The sequence below is a fragment of the Pipistrellus hanaki genome (assembly GCF_964339955.1).
Source record: "Pipistrellus hanaki genome assembly, chromosome: 3".
In the NCBI taxonomy this organism is placed as follows: Eukaryota; Metazoa; Chordata; class Mammalia; order Chiroptera; family Vespertilionidae; genus Pipistrellus; species Pipistrellus hanaki.
Window position 1 is genome coordinate 127,757,650 of NC_140505.1, and position 22,636 is coordinate 127,780,285.

The following is a 22,636-nucleotide window of genomic DNA, read 5'->3' on the forward strand; positions in this document are numbered from 1 at the left end:
GGAGGGATCCCCGCCGCCTGTCATCTGAAATTTGAGGTTCCTGTAAACAGGGAGCCTGCTGCCCAGCGAAATCTTGAGGTCCACCCCTCCAGTTTGCTGAGTTCTTAGGAGGCAGAATGCCAGGGGCAGCATCACCCCTGAAGAAGAAGCATTGAAGGGCAGGTGCATGAGGAGTGCCCAGCTGTGGCGTGCCCGTCTTGGAGAGGGGCTGGAGGTGTGACCACTGACAAGGTCAGGCGGGCGCATATCTGCAGGGGTGAGTCAGGGGTGGAGGGAATGGTCTTGTCCCAAGAAAACTACATGAGACACTGTGCAGAGAGCATTTCAACAGAGATCACCCCATCCGAAAGAGTCTGTCTGAACCAGGGGGAGTGTGGACTCAGGCCTGCCCGCCTAGGACATGCTAACAATCCTATAAAAACCCCTCAACGCCCCTGCTTCCTTCTGAACCCCCACTCCAGAGGAACGAGGTTCTAGGAGAAAACAAAGGTGTCCCCCAGCAGAGCGCGCACACCCACACTACAGATAACGAGGGGGGAGAGAGGATACACGTTGAATCAGGTTTGATATTAATCTATTTTTAAATGAACGGGACTAGGTCTTAAATACCCAAATGAGACGGCACTGATAATTGAAAATGACAGGAAATTGGACGTTGCTAAGAAACAAGCTTCCCAGCAGGAAAGCAGAAATCGACACAATACAGTGGAACGCAGCGAGCAGGGAAAATAAAACCATTGGACGTAGGTTTAAACCCCAACAAGATGAGAGTCTTCAGCAAACTCATTATCCGTACACATTATCATTAGGTCCCTAGGGGGTTCCTCCATTCAAATGGGATTCGTTGGGATCTGGAATTCTCAACAATGACCAAAATTATTAGTCACAAATCTCTGAGTCACCGGAGAAAAACAGATGTCCCTCTCAGAGGTTTCCGCTCACGGCAGATTCCGCCCCCCTGGCCGGAGAAGGCGAAGGCCTTAGAAACACCACACAGGGAACCAGGGCTCAAGAAGACGTACTAGGATCGTGGTCTGCAAACTGCGGCTCGCGAGCCACATGCGGCTCTTTGGCCCCTTGAGTGTGGCTCTTCCACAAAATACCACGGCCTGGGCGAGTCTATTGTGAAGAAGTGGTGTTAGGAGAAGTTTACGTTTAAAAAATTTGGCGCGCAAAAGAGATTTCAATCGCTGTACTGTTGATAGTTGGCTCTGTTAACTAATGAGTTTGCCGACCACTGGGCTAGGAAAAGGACGAAGGCGGTCACGGTGGGGATTTAGGCCTGAAAATGGGGAAAACTCCCTGGTGCAGGATGTGACTCCAAGATGACTAAAACTCTCTAAGAAAACACTGAAGGCCGTGGGAGGCCTCTTTCTGCCTGGAAGGTTGAACCCCACTCTTCCTAGAGGCAGGGGGGTGATTCTGAAATGCTTGTCTTGTCCCTGCAGAGAGGAGAGAGTGGGAAGCGCACAGACACACCTCACTGGGGGGCAGGAGCAGATAGCTCTTCTGCGGAAGCCCTGAGCTTGTTAGAGCAGAGCTGTTCAACAAATGCATTCTGACACTGGCCGCGTACCCCGCTGAGGCGGAAAGGCTGGGGCTCTGTATACAGCCAGGTGAATAAGCAACAATGCTTCCATCTGATTTGACTACTTGTTTGATCTTCTCCCCCAGCAGGTCCAGGCAAGCTCTTTTCCTTATGTGTATCTCTTTTCATTTGGTGGGCTTGGGAAAGATTTGATTATGGGGTACGGTCCCGGCTGCCTCCTGGGGCCCTTGCTGTGAGCATGCCTTGTGTGAGATGCAATTTCGCTGCTTGTGTTATCGTTAGAGAAGCTGCAGTGTCGGGAAGCAACGCACCTATTCAGAGGAGGACGAAGTGACAGGCTGCAATTGATAGTATTTACATCAAGATGATAAGACTGGCTGAAACACGAGGTGGATTGTGTTCTTTGAAAACAGCTGGATTTCCTGGGCGGCGAGGACCAAACAGCAGAAGGTGAACAGGGAATTGGTTAAGGGGACGGGTGAATCTGATAGAAATAGTTAGGAATGAGCTCATTTTCTGTTTTATTTCAATTTGTGTTCCTAGGGGCAGGAGACGCCTCGCTTATTCAAGAGCGGCTCATCTGCCTGGAATAGACTGTCTCATCTCTGCCTCATCTTCCCTCTCCTTCCCCATCTTAGACATTTCCCCCTGGGGATGGCAGCAGGCACCGGAGAAGAGTTGGATGGAAAATTCCATCAACTTTGCAACTCATTAACAGTTAGCAGGTCCTCTAAGGGTCTAGCCCAGTGGTGGGCAAACCGTGGCTCGCAAGCCACATGTGGCTCTTTGCCCCCTTGAGTGTGGCTCTTCCCACAAAATACCACGTGCGGGCATGCATGTACAGTGCGACTGAAACTTCGTGGCCCATGCGCAGAAGTCGGTTTTCGGCCTGGGTGAGTCTATTTTGAAGAAGTGGTGTTAGAATGCTCACGGGGCCGAAGAGCCGCATGTGGCTCACGAGCCGCAGTTTGCTGACCACTGGTCCAGCCTGTTAGAGCCTTTGGAGAAAGATTATGGGGAAGCGAAGGCAGGAGGTGTCTTTGTTGCTCCTTGAACTGTGAGACGAATGTGCCACGCTCCTCAATGAGCATACCCTGAATTCTGCACCATCCCCCCAGAGCTGTCTGTCATTCATTGTCTTTCCTGCTCATCCAAGAAAACACAGAAGAGTATAGAACAGCAACATTATTCTAACATTATTAGAGAATCATCTCTACTTTGGCCTAATTTAATCTAAAAGAAACACTTAGCATTCACAAAATTTGCTGATTTGTTACATGTCTCACAACTGAGGTGACACAGGGTGTGCAAAAATGTCAGTCCGTTCTTATGGCTCTTACTCTAGCTGGGAACCATAATGCCACCCAGTACTCTGCTGGTTGGTACCACCATCATGAACTAGTGCCACCTGCAGCCAGGTGTCTCCAGAGTGGAGCTATGTAGTCAGTGAATGTTCAACAGGAAGATGGCTTATGTCCCTGAGAGTGGAAAAAATGTGGCCACACCCTAACCTCTTTGGCTCAGTGGATAGAGAGTCAGCCTGCAGACTGAAGGGTCCTGGGTTCGATTCCCACCAAGGGCTCATGCCTGAGTTGCAGGCTCCATCCCCAGTGTGGGGCGTGCAGGAGGCAGCCAATCAATAATTCTCTCTCATTGCTGATGTTTCTATCTCTCCCTCCCTCTCCTTTCCTTTCTAAAATCAATAAAAGTATTTTTTAATGTGGTCACAAGCCAGGAAAAGTATACATACGGTATATCCTAAGTGGAATGGATGGCTTCCATTATAGTTATACCATAAAGCAAATGCCTTTTTTTTCTACTAATTTCTAAGAGTTCATGAGAGAACTCTAAGGCTCCCATATTTGATAAAATTACACTTCAGAATTCAGACCATAGTGGACACTCAATCTATATATATAAAAGGCTAAGTGACCAGCTGACCAGCCAACCGACCGATAGGTATGATGCACACTGACCACCAGGAGGAAGACACTCAACGCAGGAGCTGCCAAGTGACAGCAACTTTGCAGAGTGCCCTCTCGTACTTCTGGACCCCTTAGGCAGGGGTCTTCAAACTACGGCCCGCGGGCCACATGCAGCCCCCAGGGGAGTCTGATCCTGCCCGCCAGGTTTTTTGGGCAGTGAGCGCAGCCAAGGTGTTACAGTAGGAATTAGTAGTTCATATAGTCCGGCCCTCCAGCTCTCTGAGGGACTGTGATCTGGCCCCCACTTTAAAAAGTTTGAGGACCCCTGCCTTAGGGGATGTCAGATTGCCAGTTTCAGCCCGATCTCTGCAAGCCAGGCCAAGGGACTCCACCTGCCAGAGGAACCCCATTCACTCCACAGATGCCCTTTGAGCCCTGGAGCTGCCCCAAGTGTGGCCAGCTAGGGAGGGACCGCAGGAGGTTGGCTTCAGGGCATGTCCGCTCATCTCACCAGTCCTGCCCCACTTACTACCTTCTAATTAATTTCCTTTCAATGTGCATGAATCCGTGCACTGGGTCTCTAGTTTATAACAAAATACTATCAGCAATACCCAAGGGTAAAAAAGAAGTAAAATTTCTTAAAATATTACTCTGCTAAATCTATTGCCATATCATAATATATGCTTCTTGAAGACAGGGATTTTTGTTTGCTCATTTTTATATCTCCGCCACCCAGAGAAGAGCCTGGAATACATAGCTGTTCAGTAAATAATATTTGTGGAATAAGTAAATCAACCAATTAGGCCAAAATAAGCCACATATTTAAAGGTTGAGAAAATTGTAGTTGTTCATATACTTTAATTGCTATAGAAAAAGCAGCTCAAAGACTTTGAGATTTTAATCAGATTGCTGGCAGCTTCATTTATCCTTATGTGCTACCTAGTTTACAAGTAAGGTTTCCTTTTCTCCTAATGATCTCAACTCATGTTTCCTAGGCACTGTCACCCATCACACTTCAGCCAAAAATTTTATCAGGAAAGAAAGCAGCATTTACAATCCAAAGGGACATAAAGCCAAGCCTGACTAAACACAGACCTGTTTCCTTGGCTGGACATCTTAATGAATGAACTTGCAAAGATATTTTCAAAGCCATGGGGAATGATGATTAAATATTATTTTTCAAAAAGGAAACTCACGAATTACTACTGTGACTCAACAACCAGCTGAGCTGTACCAGGCTTTCCAGTCCTTCAAGTTGTCTGACATGAAGTGGCTCAATAGGGTCCATCTGATGAGGAGTCTGGTGGCCTGCTCAGCTCAGCTACGTGAGTAACCACCAAGGCACGTATCCATTTTCCGCGGGTCCCCAAGGCCAGCCAGGGAAAGAGCATTTGTGATCACATATTTTATTTGCTTTTGCAAATGAGTTTTGTGCCCATGAATTTTCCTAAATGAGTCTATGGGCCCTGAGGAACTTTCCAATGTTAGAAAGCAAAAAATGTGCGTCTGTTTTGTTCCTATGGTTAATTTCGGTGCCGCCTTTGTAAGAGACATAATGAAAACAAACTACTGTACCCGGGGAGCCTCAGGGAGAGAGCAGTTTTAACTCCAGGAAATTATTTGTTTTTATTTATCCTGCGCCCCGGGATAGGGCTTCCCGCCATTTTCTCTCCTTGCAGAAAGCCCTCCGCACATCCCAGAGGAGTGATTTTCTCCTGCCAAAACTACCATGAAATTAAACATCAACAGCAACAACAATGGGTCAAACAGCCATTAAAATGCGCACGCTCACCAACCTCAAAGAAGGCCAGCCAGAAAAGAGCTTAAATTCGATAGCAGTCAACAGCCTCAGGCCACGAGGATGCAGAGACCCGGGCGAGGGGCTCCCAGAGCCCACGTTCAATCCCACACATTTTGCATCTGGACACACAGGGACGGAGTGTGACCAACCCCTGGGCCCCACCTCTCTCAGGGGTGGACGTGGGAATGCCGTTATTCTACAGTTTATAGCCTCATAATGACGTCCACTCACTCATTTTACTATAACAATTACAACCACAGAATAGCACATGACATGGATTATGTCATATGCCGCTCACCTCCTAGGCTGATTAAATGACTGTGTGTTTCCCCATTTTATGGTTGGGGAACTGAGGCTTGGTGATCTTCCCAAGATCAATCAGCTAGTAACGGGCATAGCAAGGACTCAGATTTAGGAAGGCTAGCTCTAAAGGTCCCACTCAACCAATGCACCTCCCTTCGAGGGACTCAGTCCCTAATAGCATCCCACGTTGAGTTTGGCCTCGGCTGCCTCATTTGAAACAAGAGGGGAATGAGACAACTGCACAGCACTGAGACGAGCCAAAGACATGTCCTCAGGGAAGCGCCTGGGCCAACGCCTCGTAGCTAATGGGTGCTCCGTATAGTCCGGTCTCTCTTCCTCCGGGGGTACGGAAATGAATACAGTTTCACCACTTCCCTGCAGGGCCAGAAATAGGTCTGGAGATGACAAAGCAGCAGTCTTTCGGGTAAATCCACTCAGCTCTTGGCCAGGACTTGTGGAAGTAATTTCAATCTTTCACGTTCGTGGGAATCATTGGACCATAAAAATACTCGCCCCTCGTTCCCTGTGGAACGTTAGAACTCGGTGCCACTTCTGGCCTTGTCAGTAATACCCAGTAATACCCAGCCTTCCTGTGTTCGTGTTTCTCACAGCTGTGGGAGCCATGCTGTCAGCAGACAACACCCCACTGAGGCATTTATGCAATCTAACAAACCCATCAGGCCCCCAACAGGAAAAGGAGAAACGTTTTCCAAACCAATTTTCCCTTTTGTTTTTCTTTGCGACTCTCAGGCTCCCTTCCTTCCCAGCATTGAGCCGAACCTCGGGTAGAGAGAAACACTGGCATGAACATGGTTCCCCCATACAGCCCGATCTTTTAAACGCTTGCAAGAACTCGCGTGCACTGAGAATTCTGTGGAGCAGAATAACTTTTTAAAAACCCAAGCCATTTTAATCCTGTGGCTCTTGTTTTCAACTTGATTGATTCCACCTGTGTCGAAAAACGAAGTTGCTAGGGCTGAGTTATTTATTTATTTATTTATTTATTTGTGTTTCTGTTTTTGTTTTTGAGGAAGAAAGGGTGTGGCCTTGGGCAGAGACGGTATTTAGGTTCTCTTAGAAAACCCCTGATGTGACCTGCTCCGGAAATATTCCAGCCGCCTGGGAAATGACCCCGGCGCGACAACTATTTGGGTTTGTTCTACTTTTCAATTTACCGCTCCATTTCAGAGAAATTAAAGTATCCGCAGCTAGTGTTTGCGCAGGAGTCACAAAGTACCCAAACAGCCACATATATCTCAGCTTCATTCAAAACCCGGGAAAGCAAATCAATGGAGGATAATGAAATGGGATAAAATTAGCTCGGTGGAGAAGAAAACATATTTGCCTTCGAAGGTGCCTCTTCTCAAAAAAGACAGAGAAGATAAAAAATGAAACCCTGGACCCACAGCACAAAAGAGCCCACAATTCATCAAGGTGACCAACTGCCAATGAAACTGATGAGGAACGTGTCCTTAAGGATAAAAACTTGCAACCACGCCCCACCCCCCTTAAGTTGTTTTTTTTTTTCCCCCCCCTGTGAAGAAAGCATAACTTTCCCCTTCCGTTCTTCCTCTGCCTTCTATTTGTTTTGTTTCCAATTAAGATTCGCCTATCTAAAAATAGGTAATGTGGCACTCAGGACTCCTGCTAGTAATGTATTCCTTTAAGCTACATTCTGAAGCCAAGCAGGGCCCATAAATCATGCCTCTTCTCTCATGAAATGAGAAATGCTAAGGTCAACGAAAATTTCTGGGAAGGTGCAGAGGTGGAGCCACCCCAGTTATTTTTCTGCAAGTCGCAATAATTGCAAATGCCTCCCAGAAAAAACTCTGCCGTGAATGGTAATCCTGCAGCCCAAACAGAAGCTCCCTGGGAGCTGGGGAGCCCCACTCTGCACAGAACTGGGAACCAGAGAAAAGTCTGAGGCATCCCACATCAAATTACAGCAAAGGCCGAGCGTAAGAGAAACAAAGAATTGTTAACCAGTTAGTAGCTGTGGAACAACTAACAAGGCTGCTCGCACTCCTGAATGTCTGTGGGAGTTCTGCGTCACCCTCCAGGCCATCTATTAGCCGCCCACCTGACGCCAGACCTGCTTGCGGGTGAATGGCCAGGACTGCTGCCTACCACCCATCAGAAGTGGCAAATGTTCCCTTGGTACAGGCCATGCCCCGCTTCGATCTCTCCCGCCCACCCTCCTCCTCTGTAGCCAACGTAAATTCTTCCAGAACTTACATCTTTCCTCCCCAAAACCTAACCTGTGAAAGCACCCGTCAACGCCAGCACAAGGCACACACTGCCTGTCCGTGGTGCCCTGCGGCTGCTGGTTCAGTCCGCAGGCCTCAGCACCTGGTCCTTTCTGCCAGCAGAGGGCTCCAGACCCCCTCACCCAAGAAAACCTTTCGGCTGTGAGAGTTGTTTTTTGTTTTGTTTTGTTTATATATATATATATATATATATATATATATATATATATATATATATATATATATATATAATTTTTTTTTCAGAGAGGAAAGGAGATAGAGAGTCAGAAACATCGATGAGAGAGAAACGTCCATTCAGCTGCCTCCCACACCCCCCCCACTGGGGATGTGCCTTGACCGGAATCGAACCCAGGACCCTTGAGTCCATAGGCTCTATCCCCTGAGCTAAACTGGCAAGGGCATGTGAGAGTTGTTTTAACTCTGGGCATGGGGAGGTCAGAGGCAGAACAGCAAAGAGCTCTACCCGATATCTGCCCAACACTTCTACTGGAGGGAGCCTACCTTTGTCTCTGATCCCCCACCTCCCTCCTTTCCTTTGTCAGCCTTTGGCCCACTCCTGCTGAGTCATCTAAGGAAAAGCGGAAACCGAGAAGACCTGCTGAGAAGTGAGGTGCAGGCTTAGAAGCCTAAAACGTTTATTCCAAGGCTCATCCGTTCCATAATTTGTGTCTATCCAGCATCTTAAAATGCATGGCATATGACTGAATCTCGGCCCCAGAGGGCTTTGCTAGGACAGGATGTGGTATTTGGGGCTGTGGGTAGAGGAAGGAGGATAGCAGGGGGAAATGTCCTTCTCTGCTTTGATGGGGAGAGGAGGTTAGAATCTCATCCCCATTCCCTGTAGAATGAGAGAAAGCTCCCTGTGTAATGGCACTGAGTGGAATATTCACGAGCTCACCCAAATTGAATGTGCCTGCTGGGCTGGTGATTGCACTTTTCAGTACGCTCGGCTCCATTTGGGGCTGTTTTGTTTTAGTCTCTGTTTAGCTGTGTACCTACCCCCAGAGCAAATGAATCTCAAAGGGTGCAATTTTGTCAATCAAAAAATCAAGACATAAATAGGCTAGCAACTAGAAAAAGCCAGAGAAAGACAAATCTCGAACATTGTTTTTCAAGCCTCAGCCCAGCTGTGTTTATTTCCATCCATGAGCTACCCCACGAGGGTCAGGCTTCCCACAGGCGGGGGGCACAGGCCTGAGAGGGGAGCGCAATCACTGCACAGGGCGAGGGGGTGGGGCCGCCGGCCAGCGCCAGGCAGGTGTCCCGCGCGCCCCACGACAGACAGCACGCCGCCGCGGAGCCAGACAGGCTGCTTTGCGTCCTGGCTGCATAAAATCTGAAGTGTGTCAAATACATACAAGGACGATGCATTTCAAATATGCTGGGACTTCTGTGAAGAGCATGACTTTTTAAAATCCCAAGTCACTTGCTTAGTGGTTTCAGTGTGATTTTCAACTTGTGTATGAAAACACGTATGGCAAGTGAAGTGTTACAGCCACTTCCAAAAAAAAAAAAAAAAGCAAAAAAAATCTGGCTTATTGCGCTAAGGAGAGGTTTAGATTCCATCAGAGAGGCACACGGGACACCTCTGAGAGCGACCCTATTCCGAAACTGTTCTGGTCATCTGGGAAATAAACCTAGATAGAGCTATAGATATTTGCTTTGGTTCTAGTGTTCGATTTACTGCTCAATTTCAGAGGAATTAAAGCAATAAAAACGGTGTCTATGTGGATGGCAATCAGCTGTGTCACCTTTTGCAAGTCTCTCAATGTCGCTGAACCTCAGTTTCCTCACCTTCCAACCAAGCGCAGTAATGCCGCCTGTCTCCGAGGCTAACTGTGAGGTTCAGCGAGAGAACATAAGCCATGTGTTTGACATGGGGCCAGCATGGGGCCAGAATTTAACTAAAGGAAGCCACCCAAATAAGCCAGCTGAGGGATCCACGTACGGTGAACATCTCTACCACCATCAGCCATTCACGGTGCTGCCCGCACAGCGCAGCCCCCACCCGGACCCTCCAACCGTAGCTGAGACTCACTGGCCTGGGAAGGCCTTGCAGACGGTGACTCTCAGGCTGAAGAAGCAAGCTGTGTGCGTGAGTTACATGAAACTGCAAGTGCAACACACACACACACACACACACACACACACACCGATTTTTTGAAAAGCTCCTTCTTAACCCAGCCCACCATGGAGCCAAAAATTCCTTAATTTGTTCACTCCTTAAAGTCCTTTACTTAAATGAGCTTAACAAATGGTTATATGGAACTAAGGAACCATTAGCAACTTAACCGTGATGATGATAATCACATTATCATAGATTCCACACCGGCTTGCACCAGTCCGAATCTGGGCTCTGCAATCGTTGCTAATCCTCTCAGTGATACCAGGTACACATTAAGATGAGAGAGCTGAGACCCAGAGAGACTAGTTCAGTGGTCGGCAAACCGAGGCTCTCAAGCCACATGGGCTCTTTGGCCCCTTGAGTGTGGCTCGGCGTTTGAACCACTTCTTCAAAATAGACTTGCCCAGGCCAAAAACCGACATCTACGCATGGGCCACGAAGTTTCAATCGCACTGTATGTGCGCGCCTGCACATGGTATTTTGTGGAAGAGCCACACTCAAGGGGGCAAAGAGCCTCATGTGGCTCTTGAGCTGCAGTTTGCCGACTACTACGGGCTCCTGGCAGCAGAACTTGTGAGGGGAACAGAAATTCAAACCCTGTTCTGTCTAGTTCCAATGCTTATTCATTCTGCTCCATTTTCTGCTCCACCATGCTACTCCTGCCTTCTGTAGATTAGTTCTATAGGCAGAGCATGAGCACCCATTGTGGAAAAGCAATTTAGGGAAAGTCTTAAAGAAACAATATCGAACACAAATTAAATGTATGTCCTCACCAGTCCCCAGTGAGCCCCACCTGCTGGTATCCATGCCCAGGTGCAGTCCCCTCACACAGTAGAGCAGGGCTGGGCTATGAAACCAATAGAATTCATCAGGAGTGATGGCATATCACTTCTGAGGATAGATGGATTCTTCCTGGATCTCTTTGGATCACTTGAGTTGAGGGCACTCAGGCAGCCCCTGTGGAGAAGCCCACTTTGCCAGAAACTGTGGCCTCTGCCACAGCCATGTGCGTGCCCAAGTTGGAAACGTCTCCCAGCCCCAGCCCAGCCCTCACGTGACTGCTTCTGTGAGGTTAAGCAAGAGAACATAAGCAATGTGTTTAACACGGGGCCGCACTCTGACTCCAGCCTCCTGGGAAACCCTGCCCCAGAGCCACCCAGCCCAGCTGCTCCCCAATTCCTGACCCTGAGAAACTTGGTGAGATAATAAGTATTTGCTGTTTTAAACTGCTCAATGTAGGGGTAGTTTGTTACACAGTGGTAAATAATAGAGTATAATAACCAGACAGACATCAGCGCTTATAGAAAGTCTTGGCCAAGGTGGTGGAGAAGGGTAATCAAAGGTAATAAAAAGATTGGGAGGTGGTAGAGGGAAAAGGCGAGATCAGTTGAAGTGAGGCAACAAATGTTATAAAAATACTAGAGGCCTGGTGCACAAAATACGTGCACGGGGGTGGGGGGCCTTTAGCCCATCCTGCACCCTCTCACAATCCAGGACCCCTCGGGGGATGTCCAACTGCCATGGAATTGGGCCTAACCTGGCAGTTGGACATCCCTTTCTCAATCTGGCACCCCTGGCTCCTAACCACTAGCCTGCCTGCCTGATCAGCCCTAACTGTCTCTGCCTCGAACCCCCCACCACCACCACCACCACCACCACAGCAGCTTCATCTGGAAGGATGTCTGGAGGTGATGACTGTCCGGTCTAATCCGCACATTATACTTTTATTATTACAGATTAGCAGACACTTAAAATAGCATTTCATGTGCACAGAGGACAAATAACTTGCAGGTGTCCCTTGGCCAGCAGTGATGAAACTGGAGTTCACCCCAGGCAGTTCAGCTGTAACTTCTACAACTCTTAATTACTCCCCACACAGCCTCTCAGATTGAAAGAGAAATTGGAGAAACTAACTGAAGCCTTACAAGCAGGTCAGGGGTCTGAGTAAACCCCAGACTTTTGGTCTGGAGGTGGTGATTATTGTTTTGATAAAGTTAATAGTAAAGTACATTGCATGGCAATGCTCCACTGATTTCATTTAATCCTTAAAATGCTCCCAGGGGACAGGCGGAGAGATACTGCTACCTTTATTTTACTGAGGCTGAGAGATGTCAAGGAACCATTTGGATCCCTGGATTTGTTTTTTCTTCTGTTTTGTTTTTTTGTTAATCCTCACCTGAGGATATTTTTCCATTGACCTTTTTTTAAAATATATTTTTTTATTGATTTCAGAGATAAAGGTAAGGGGAGAGAGAGATAAACATTAATGATGAGAGAGAATCATTGATTGGCTGCCTCCTGCACACCCCACACTGGAGGTGGAGCATGTGTCCTGACCAGGAATTGAACCATGACCTCCAGGTTCATAGGTCGGCATTCAACCACTGAACCATGCCAGTGGGCTCCATTGACTTTTAGAGAGAGTGGACGGGAGAGAGAGAGAAACATCCATGTGAAAGACACATCAATTGCCTCCCACATGTGCCCAACCAGTGCTGAGGATCAAGCCTGTAACTGAGGTCCATGCCCTGACCAGAATTGAACCCAGGACCCTTTAGTCCACATGTGTCAAACACACGGCCCGCGGGCCAAATCCAGCCCTCCAGGCCTTGCAATGTGGCCCGCACCGCGCTGTCATCACTGCACTCTGCTGTCAGTTTATGACATTGTCAGTTTATGACTGTTCAGTAACCCATTCGGCCCGCGATTTAGGCTGGATTTTAGATTTTGGCCCCTTCTCTGATTGAGTTCGACACCCCTACTTTAGTCTGTGGACTGATGCTCAATCCACTGAGCCAAACCAGGAAGGGTAGATCCCTGGGACTGAAATCAAATGAGTTTCCTTGGAAAACTGGGGAATTTTCCAACTTTAATTAAAGCACATTATGACATGTAGAAACTCCCCTGTTTACCTTACCCACTGACATTTGCTTCTACTTATTTGCATTTCAGATTCCACGGACTAACACAAAATAAATAAATAAGGAAAGCACAAAGGAGGCAGCCCCACGAGAAAATTGGGAGGTTCATGTACCGCCTTAATTTCAGCCAGGAGAAAGCACATTCGTAACCAAACACAATCACTGTAATATTCAAAATCAACTTAGGCAAACAAGAGGGCATATTAAAGTCAGAGCTCGGGGCCTCTTTCCAGGAGAGTACGATAGATTGAAATAACTACCGCCCTCCCCCCAACACCACTAATATAATTAAATTAAATATGCATGCATATTGTTGGGGAATAATCATTATAATAGCCCTCAAAGAAAAATCTGTTTATTTCTAGTCAACCAGAAAAAAAAAAAAAAAAAAAACACAAAAAAAACGGTATTACTCATTTTTCCTCCAACAATATAGCAATTGCAAAGCCCACAGAAATGCAGGAAAGCTAATGTCAAGCTTAACACAGGAAGATGCCAATGACAGAAACTGGGAGAGCATCACACAAACCTTATAGCTACAACAGCACAGTTATCCTTCTCCCGTCCTCCGCATGCCGTCTGCCCCCCACACACTGCACTGCCGGTGACCGCAGGTCTGTATGTACTTCACATAGCTCATCCCAGGGGCCTTTGTGCTTGTTTACACTAGAATCTCTTTCCTTTGGGCTGGGGAGGACAGGCTGCGACCCGCATCCATTACCCATGACGTTAAAACAGTGCCCTGCCACTCCAGGACCTTCCTTCGCGGGTCTTCTATGGAGACTGCTATTTGCACTAATGAATGCTTCCTCGCGGTTATTGGGGAGGCAGCGAGGTCTTCCTGACACTCGTGGCTACCGCGCTCAGGCATGCCTGCAGGCGGCAGTGGGCCTCTGGGTAATCAATCATGGTTCCTGGCAGCGCTGTCAATCAGGAAGGCACCTGAGTGGCACCTATGGACAATTCTCAGCGTGCTGACACGGTCCCCGGGCCCTCTCCTCTCTCAGGCTCCTGGTTATACAGACTTCAGGCCTGCTGTGTTCTCATCATAGAGGGGAATTGTTTCATTTTCCTCTGCATGTGTTGAGTCTTCCCCCCTGCTTTATCCTTTCAAGACGATCACAGGAAATACAGTATTCCACACAAATGCCCCGGAGGGCTTCCCGGCCATGTTTCAATAGATACTAGTTGGTACCTCATCTCTTTTCCTTCCCCTTCCCTGTGCCCCCCTCAGACCACATCCTGCCAGTCCCTGCGGCACCCCCACACCAGCTCCGCTTCGTCTTTGCCTCTATTTCCGACCAGGTATTTGACTTCTTCTCCGTGTCCTGAAAGCCTTGACCAACTATCCACAGGAAATAGAATTGGTCTCCCCATGTCAGAACGGTCTCTAATTTTATCACCAAACTATGTTTGCAGGGACCCCACTCCCTGGGTGTTTTCGGCATCACCCAATCTCACATGACCTGCTTCTCAGACCGGTGGTTCAAGCTTTGGCTTGGAAATCAGATCACAGCACTGGACCAGAAGCCACTCAAACGCCCTTATTTTAAGTAATTATTGTATTGACATTTTTTCCTTTGCTCACTCAGAAGGCCATTAGCACTAGAAAAAAAGATCTATTTCAACCAGAAACTGTAGCTTTACTTTTTGTCAAATAAAAGCAAACCTCACCCTAACCGGTTTGGCTCAGTGGATAGAGCGTTGGCCTCCAGACTCAGGTGTCCCAGGTTCGACTCCGGTCAAGGGCATGTACCTTGGTTGTGGGCACATCCCCAGTGGGGGGTTTGCAGGAGGCAGCTGATTGATGTTTCTCTCTCATCAATGTTTCTGGTTCTTTCTCCCTTTCCCTTTCTCTCTGTAAAGAATCAATAAAATAAAAATAAAAATAAAAAATAAAAAGCAAACCTCGCTGACCACGTGGCAAGCTGGAGACAATGGCCCAGGCCTCACTAGGGACTCGCGAGTACCTGTGCCCCACCCCCACCATCACCATAACACAAGCCTGAGCCCTGCCTTCAGCTTGCAAACACGCATGTATTTGCACAGAAACACACATGTGTTTACACACACACAAATGGCTAGCCCTTACCCATCCTCAAACTCATACCCGTAGAAGCCACAGCAGTGATGGCGTGACAGACACTAAGCAATGACCTCTTTCTCTCCACATCCCACAAGCCCCTGATTGAAGCCCTCCCTGGGCACCTTCCTCACTCTGTCCACAGCAAGCAGCTCCCGAGGCAACTGGCCATCTGTTATCAGTATTTGCAGCTTCACACACACACACACACACACACACACACACACACACACACACACGCACACACACGCGCACAAACGGGAACGTAATTGCTCTCTATGAAATCTCTCCACCGAGAAGGATGCTGGTCAGCACAAAATGCATCGGTGTATACAGCAGTCTTTAAGTGGGAAACCGAAGGAGTTTTACTCCCGGGAATACTTCCAGGGACACTTGAACTGCAGTGTTTGTTAAGGTGGCAGCAAAAACAATGGTGTTAGCACAGCTGAAGAATTAAACAATAGGTCACCTGGAAACTGAAGGCAGTCTGTGCACAGGGAAAGGGGAGGCTGACATAATAACTGATAGCTATGATCACAAATCACGTGCTGGGCACCGTGCAAAGCACAGCCATGGGTTCTCGTTCATAGTCCTTACAACAGCCCCGAGAGATGGGTTCTGTTGTTAGATACTCTTCCCCGAGGAAGAAACTGGGGCACGGTGATGCTGGTCCCCCCAGGAGGAAGCAGTGGAGACAGGATGCATGCCCCAGACAGTCTGGCTCCGATGGCCCAGTTTTTCATCCTGTTATTCTGGGCACTCGGCCTGACTCAGCACTGTCCAGGGGAGAGGGCTGCAATGGTCTTGGATCCCAAACTCTCTTCAATAGCCTCTGCTTTGACTGTATCTCCACAAAAGAGCCTGCAGGTTATAACGTGGCCTCTGGCGTCATGACAACCTGGAGCATGCTTGAGACCTATGAGAATAGCTTTGCCCGGTAAAGTGATGACTCGCCGGTGTCCTGCCTGCCTCGGCCGCCTGAATCTTCAAGTTACGGAGAATCAGGCCTGGACCCTGAGCACAGTCCCACTCTGCAAACTGGGGCCACGCCCTGGAACACTGCGGCTCCTCGGGCCCCAGCCAGCCCGCCTTTGTATAAAATCTCCACCATGTCCAGCCTCCAGTTTTGACTTGTTTCCCATAAACGCCACCTCTCCGTGTCCCTCTTACGCTAAGGGAAACTGGCAAAGGCAAACGTGTGGAAACTTTGAGAGCCTCGCCCTCCATCGTTTCTACTATGTGCCCATTTCCTCTCCTCTCTATGTAAAGACGTTTCCTTTAACACCGAAGGACTCCCCATAGCAATGCTTCTTAAAACTGGTTGACTCATGTACATCAATTCTATTAGTGTTATCACAATGCCAGCTCGCCTTTGTCCAGCTTGGGCTCTGTCAAGAAGAAATAGATGACATCTGAGCTAGCTCCTTGATCACTATGCTATCAAACCCCTTTATATGCCACAGTATATGTAATATACTGCATATAAAATACATTTGTATTTATCTTTTATCTAAAGGAAAAGGCTCTGCCAAGCCCTGAGCTTTGACCGTGTCCCCACAGGTCACAAAGGCACGTCCCGCCCACCCCTTTCTAAGGACCCACCTCTGAGGGCATGGCCTCATTCCACAGGCAGGGTCTGTGAACCAAGAGAAGTCTTTCTCTTTTTTAAATATTTTTTTTATTGATTTCAGAGAGGAAGGAAGAGAGAGAGATAGAAACATCAATGGTGAAGAGAATTAATAATCAACTACCTTCTGCACACCCCACATTGGGAATCCAGCCCGAAATCCAGACATGTGTCCCTACTGGGACTTGAATCTGGTGACCTCCTGGTTCACAGGTCAATGCTCAACCACTGAGCCATGCCAGCTGGGTGGGGGCTCATCTTAACACTCACAACCACTGATCAGGGCCTGATGTGAAGAAGTGAGCATCACCATCAGCCTGCTGTCTTTGCAACCTGACGGGGAAACACTGGAAGGCAAGGTTAGAGAGTGACAGTGCTGAGGATTTAGGGCACAGGAGGATGGGCTTGAGCCTGGACAAGCCATCAGCACACTGACATTGCGAGAGGGTAGAAGGTCACAGTAGTTTAAAAAGGGTCAAGAAGCTGTGTGGAAGAGAAGAGATGAGAACGGAGAAGACACATGTGGAAAAGCATGTGCCAAGTAGTCCTGGTTTTCAGGATTAGAAACACAGTAGGGGAAGAATGAAAGATGCAGGGGGTTTGGTAGGAGGAAAGTAAGAGCCCCAGAGATCCAGGAAAATTAGGAATGAGTAAATAACTGGCCCAATCGGAGGTGTGACATGATATCCTCTCATTTTTGCCTTAAGCACCTGTGTGTCATATTTCCTGAAGAAAGAAGAAAGAAAGAAAGAGAGAGAGAGAGAGAGAGAGAGAGAGAGAGAAGAAAGGAGGGAGGGAGGGAGAAAGGGAGGGAGGAAGAAGTAAAGGGAGAGAAGGAGGGAGGGAGGGAAGGAGGAGAAAAGGGAGGGAAAGAGGAGGATGGGAGGGAGGGAGGGAGGAAGATGGCAGGGACGCAGGCAGAGAGACAGGGAAGGAAGGAAACACTGATACCTTGTATAACACATGTAATGTCCTAAATTCTCACCAAGGACAAACCTGCCCCACAGGACAGTTGAGTTTCTCACCTAGTCTCAACTAGAATAAGAAAGAATCTTTCCTGCCAGGGATGGATTTATATTTTGTCCTGATGACAAGATTTATGTAGCTGATCACATCCCAGACAAAGTAAAGGCAGCACCATGATGGGCCACAAGTTTTATTGGTGTGAGCAGAATACATAGAGGCCTAACGTTCACTGCATTTTTCTAGACAAGGCCTGCCGTCAACACACTACATCATCGCCTGCCGCAGTACCCTGTCACGGCCATCTAATACCATGCCCGATGCTCGGTCCTCACCCCAGTCCTTAGGTTCTTCCATTTCCTCCCCACCTGAGCCAGGATTGGGTCTGAAACTCTCCAGTTTCCAGGAAGTTTCCCTTTCCACACAAAGCAAGCACATTTCTTTCCATTACAACTGCTCACATGAGCACCTTTCGCCCTTCTTGCTGAATTCCCTACTTTCATTGGGGAGGCTAGACATCGAGGGAGGTTACAGAAAACTCGAATCAAAAGCAAAATGAAAACACAGTTTCCGGACCCTGCAGCATGGACAAAAGCGGCTCCTTTGTGGAGCTGCGAACACAATGGCGAAAATGCTGCTGCTGGCACGAGGCCCAGCGGTCTCGTTCTTTCACCATCGTGCCCAGAAGTCAGGCATCAGTGTTGGTATTGAACGCCCACAGAGTTGGTGAGTGTTTAAAACGGTTCATATCTGCCTTCGGGAAAGCCACAGCGAAGGGAGGGTGGGTCTGTTTAACACAGCGTGTGCCTCTCTAACCAGCCAACGACAAGTTGCAGAAAACAATTACACGGGTACTTACTATTTATAACTCATGGCCACGTCCACAAAATACTTTCTTCTCTGTCGATAGACGTTGTCCTTAAATCCCTTAAACAGAAGAGAGATGACGTTATTTTACAGAGCGCCAAAAAAGTGAGCTGCAGAGGGCCTCAGAGACAATTGCTGTGGTGCTGACTGATGACTCAATTCACATGTAAATGTGTGTCCTTGCATAACATCTCCATGGCACAGGCAGAAGCGAACTGTGCTTACCACAGTACAACCTCATTCAACCGGGACTGTGCTCATTTGGGATGTGTGGGAATTCAGGCTAAAGTTTACCTTTCCACTAAGTGGGCAGGATGGCTTAGTTAAGCAAATTGATACTGTGGACTATATCTTTTGGTTTTCATTTGCATGTAATTGATCTTCATCATAAATTAATATTATCCTTTCCATTAAAACAGGTCCCTTTAACCTGATTATTCAGTAAGTTAACCTAAATTGAATTTCTTTGTGTAAATGGTCAATAAATGTTCATTTATTTAAAACTCATTCATTCACAATAATTATCAAATCCCCAAATTAGCATGAGTTAAAGAGGTTTTGCTGTATCTTAGGAGTATGGCCACACGGTACAAAACCAATTTTAAGGGATTCATGCACAAGAGAGCGAGTCCGCTCCATTCCACCCTGAGTCCCCAGGAGTCTGATGAGTTTTTAGCAAATTCAAGACTTTTATTCATTGTCATAACACCTAGGAAATTAAACAGCCTGCCTGTCATTCTTCAATCAAGGGCAATCCTTCTGAGAGGACTTCTGGCTTTACTCAAAAATATCTCCTCTTGTCAATAGGCTTTCCATTTTATTTCTCTTCAGAGGGTGTTTCTTCAAAGTGCTGGGAGCCCAGAGGGATTATTTCTATTTAACTTTCTATTGATGCAGCCCCAAAAGAGGCAGGAAGCAGCGGCCCCTCTGGGAAGGGAGGCCAGGCAAGAGGACAGGCCACTGAGATCTGAGGTCTGAGAGGGGAGCTGCCACAGCCCACACAGGCCCTCACAGGCCCACACGGGCCCACATGGGCCCACACAGGCTCACATGAGCCCCCACGGGCCCACACGGGCCCACACAGGCCACACAGCTCACATGGGCCCAGCCGCCCTCTGCTGCAACTTCTGCAAGGTTCAACAGTAACTCAAACTCACAGACAACTGTTGCATTCTCTCTCCTGGCTGAAGAATTGGCCTTCAAGCCAGAAACCTTCCCAGGACCCTGCTGGACAGAAACGGAGAGCTTCAGTAGCCTTTCTCTCGGGGAAGCACAAGAGAGTTCCCGAAGGGGAGGGAGATGAGGGCCCTGAGATCACCCAGACATCCTGCAGCCATGAAGCTCCCTGCCCTGGAAGCCGGCACTTTCTTCCTTTCGCTACGAACTGGGACTTTTTAAACTGGGGCTCATAGGCAGGCATGGGAAGCCTTAACATGAGTGTACACAAAATTCCGTGCCAGAGTTATCACAGTCACGAAGGGGTCTGGGACCTAAAAAGACAACTCCTGCTGCAGAGGGGGTGTGTGATCCTGCTAGAGAGTGCGAGTTTCAGCGCTCCCTGGGAACGCCAGGCAACCTGGGCGGGCGAAACCAAAGAGACCCAAGCACCTTTGTTACTCAGAAAGAAAGCAGGCCAGGACAAAAGGAAGGGAGTCGTGTGAAAAGCACAGCATCTGTTCCCCAGTTCCTGCCAAACCGGACACCATGGTAACAGCATCATCATCTGCTGGGCCTCCTGAAGACTCTCCATGGTCTCTCCTCAGCGAACACCTGCACCTTTTCCAGGCATGCGGCGAGTGATTCACTCATCACGCCTCATTAGCCCAGGGTGGCGGTGATTACATGAACGTGTGGGCAACCCACAGCTTCCGGGACTGAATCCTAGGCCCCCAAAATAAAACGGGGATGCTGGCTACCCTGGGGATCAGAGACACAGCATTCCATCACTCGGGGCTGAGGCCAGGGGCAAGGGTACCAGCTAAAATACAGATACAGGACACATACAATATCTAAAGCACTCTTCTAAGAAACAATTATCCCTTGTTTACTTGAAATGAAATGTAAATGAGCAGCCTATTCATACTTATGTGCTAAACCTGTCAACCCTAGCACCCGGAAAGTAGCTGCTGGACAACCCACCCTTCCTCTCTCGGTTTCAGCCAAGGGAAACTGAAGCCAGGCTGGCAGCCCGAAGAGCTCAGCTCACGGTACGCTGGCCCTCAAGGAGCTAGCCCACATAGTCAGACCTGTGGGAGTTCAGAGTCACCGGGGAGCTTTAAACACTGCGCAAACCCCAGGCGCATTACCAGGCGTTCTGATTTAAGCACCCTGAAATGAGGCCCTGGCTTGAGTCTATTTTTTAATTCCCTCAGATGATTTGAACGGAAAGCTAGGCTGAGAAGCACGGAGCTGTTCGTTCTCAGACATTAGCGCCATGAACAAGCACCTGATGGGTGGACCCTAACCAGTCTAGATTCTTGCTACCCAGACTGTGGTCCCAACCCTCCGGCGGAAGCCTCAAATGGGGAGCGCGCTGGAAGTGCTAGGGTGCTCTCTAGAATCGCGGGACCCCATCTGCATTTTGAGACGATATTCCATGTGACGTGTTTGTCCATTAGCGTTTGGGAGGCCCTGGCCTAGAGAGATAGTTACCTAACCCTTCCCGGGGCGCCTCTGCGGCTGACTCTTCCATCCCCAGCCCCTTCTGAGCCGTCCCAGCTCTGGGGGGCCCATTCTCGTGCAGTGACCCTCTCGGAACCGGGATTCTTCTGCAGCACAAAAAGGCCTTGGACCACATTTCTGTCCTCATCAAACAATAGCATCAAGAACACCAACTTACCAATATCAAATTGTGCACAATGAACATTTGGTGTGCTTATAAAAGGAGCATGTATGGTTTTTTAAAAAATGAGTGAGGTAGGAGGCTGCTAACTACTTGCAATTATTTAAAGTGGCTGTAAAGAAAATAAGAAAAGGCATCATAAGGTGGGTGTAATTAGGGATAATGGAACAAAATTAAGCACAAGACAATGTACACTGCGTATTGAATACAATTTTTCTCAGCAAGGTCAGCGGTTCCTGTGGTTATTCCATCAAAAGGACTGAGCCCCCCTTTCTCCAAGTAAGTAATTTTCAAACTAGACTGAGGGGAGCATTTAGAGAGAGGTTACCAAGAAATCCTTTCCTGCCCAGGCGTTGATCCGGATGATTTAATACGGCACTTCCATTCCTGGAATTGGGTATTTACTCGCCAAAATGCTTTCCGCTTATTTTATTAACTATGCTTTTCAAATGCCCCTTTGAGGTCAATAAGAATTTTATTTCCACTTTTACACAAGGAATTTGAGACACAGAGGTAGGGAGACTTGCCCAAGGTCATCCTGCAAGTTAACAGCTGGTATCTAGGCAGTGATATCACTGCTCACCTCTTAACTCTGTGCTAACTCTGACTCCCCTGGAGGTGGGGGAGGGGAAGATGACACATGGATGATGGCTGAAGGCACTTTTGAGTGTTTTTCTAATGTTCAGGAGTCTTGCCTGTGAATTATCCTGAAACGTCAGGCTATGATGGCAAATATGACACTCTGCGTCTGAGTGAATTCAACTTTTTGGGGGGGAAATGCAAATAATGCAATTGAATTAGATCTGTTTGACCATGTGTCTGAATGGTACGTTGTGGGTTAGCTTGAATTGGCCTGCAGTAACTCAAACTGGTTTGATTGGAAATCTTCCTCTTGTTGAAGTTGTCACTATTTTCTCAGACGTGAGTGTGGCCTTGTTACCACCGGCTCCTGCTGCATGGAGCCCACACAGGCCCGGAACCACACGAGAGCCTCTGAATGGAGTCCCACTCTCCTATTTCCAGACTTCCTCCCCTTAAATAAAATGAATATCTATAAGCCATTACCCTCAGACCACAAACACTCTTGTAAGCATGACCGCTCTGCTTGGGTTTCGCCCTTTTATCTGCCTGTTTACAGACAAGGGGCACCGGGGAAACATGCCTGTAACAAATAAGGACATTGTTTTTTTCTCCCAGGCTATGAACTGTACTTCATTCTGGCCATAAAGAAGTTCCCGGTCTCTTGTGTTAGATAAAAACGAATGTAAAGGGGGAGAGAGGGAATAATGGGAAATGCTTACCTACGTATCATATTTCTTTCGAGGTGGTCATTTTTATTGGCGTAGGGGAGAGACGGTGGTAC

The 22,636-nt window shown here is 48.0% G+C and overlaps 1 protein-coding gene across 1 annotated transcript in view; it reads right to left on the bottom strand.

Moving 5' to 3' along the window:
- TPH2 (tryptophan hydroxylase 2) overlaps window positions 1-22,636 on the bottom strand; it is a 101,018-nt gene that overhangs the window by 72,169 nt on the left and 6,213 nt on the right. The window contains exon 5 of the mRNA XM_084878872.1: window positions 18,424-18,491. Coding sequence (XP_084734998.1) covers window positions 18,424-18,491 — 68 coding nt within the window. The remainder of the gene's footprint in view (window positions 1-18,423; window positions 18,492-22,636) is intronic.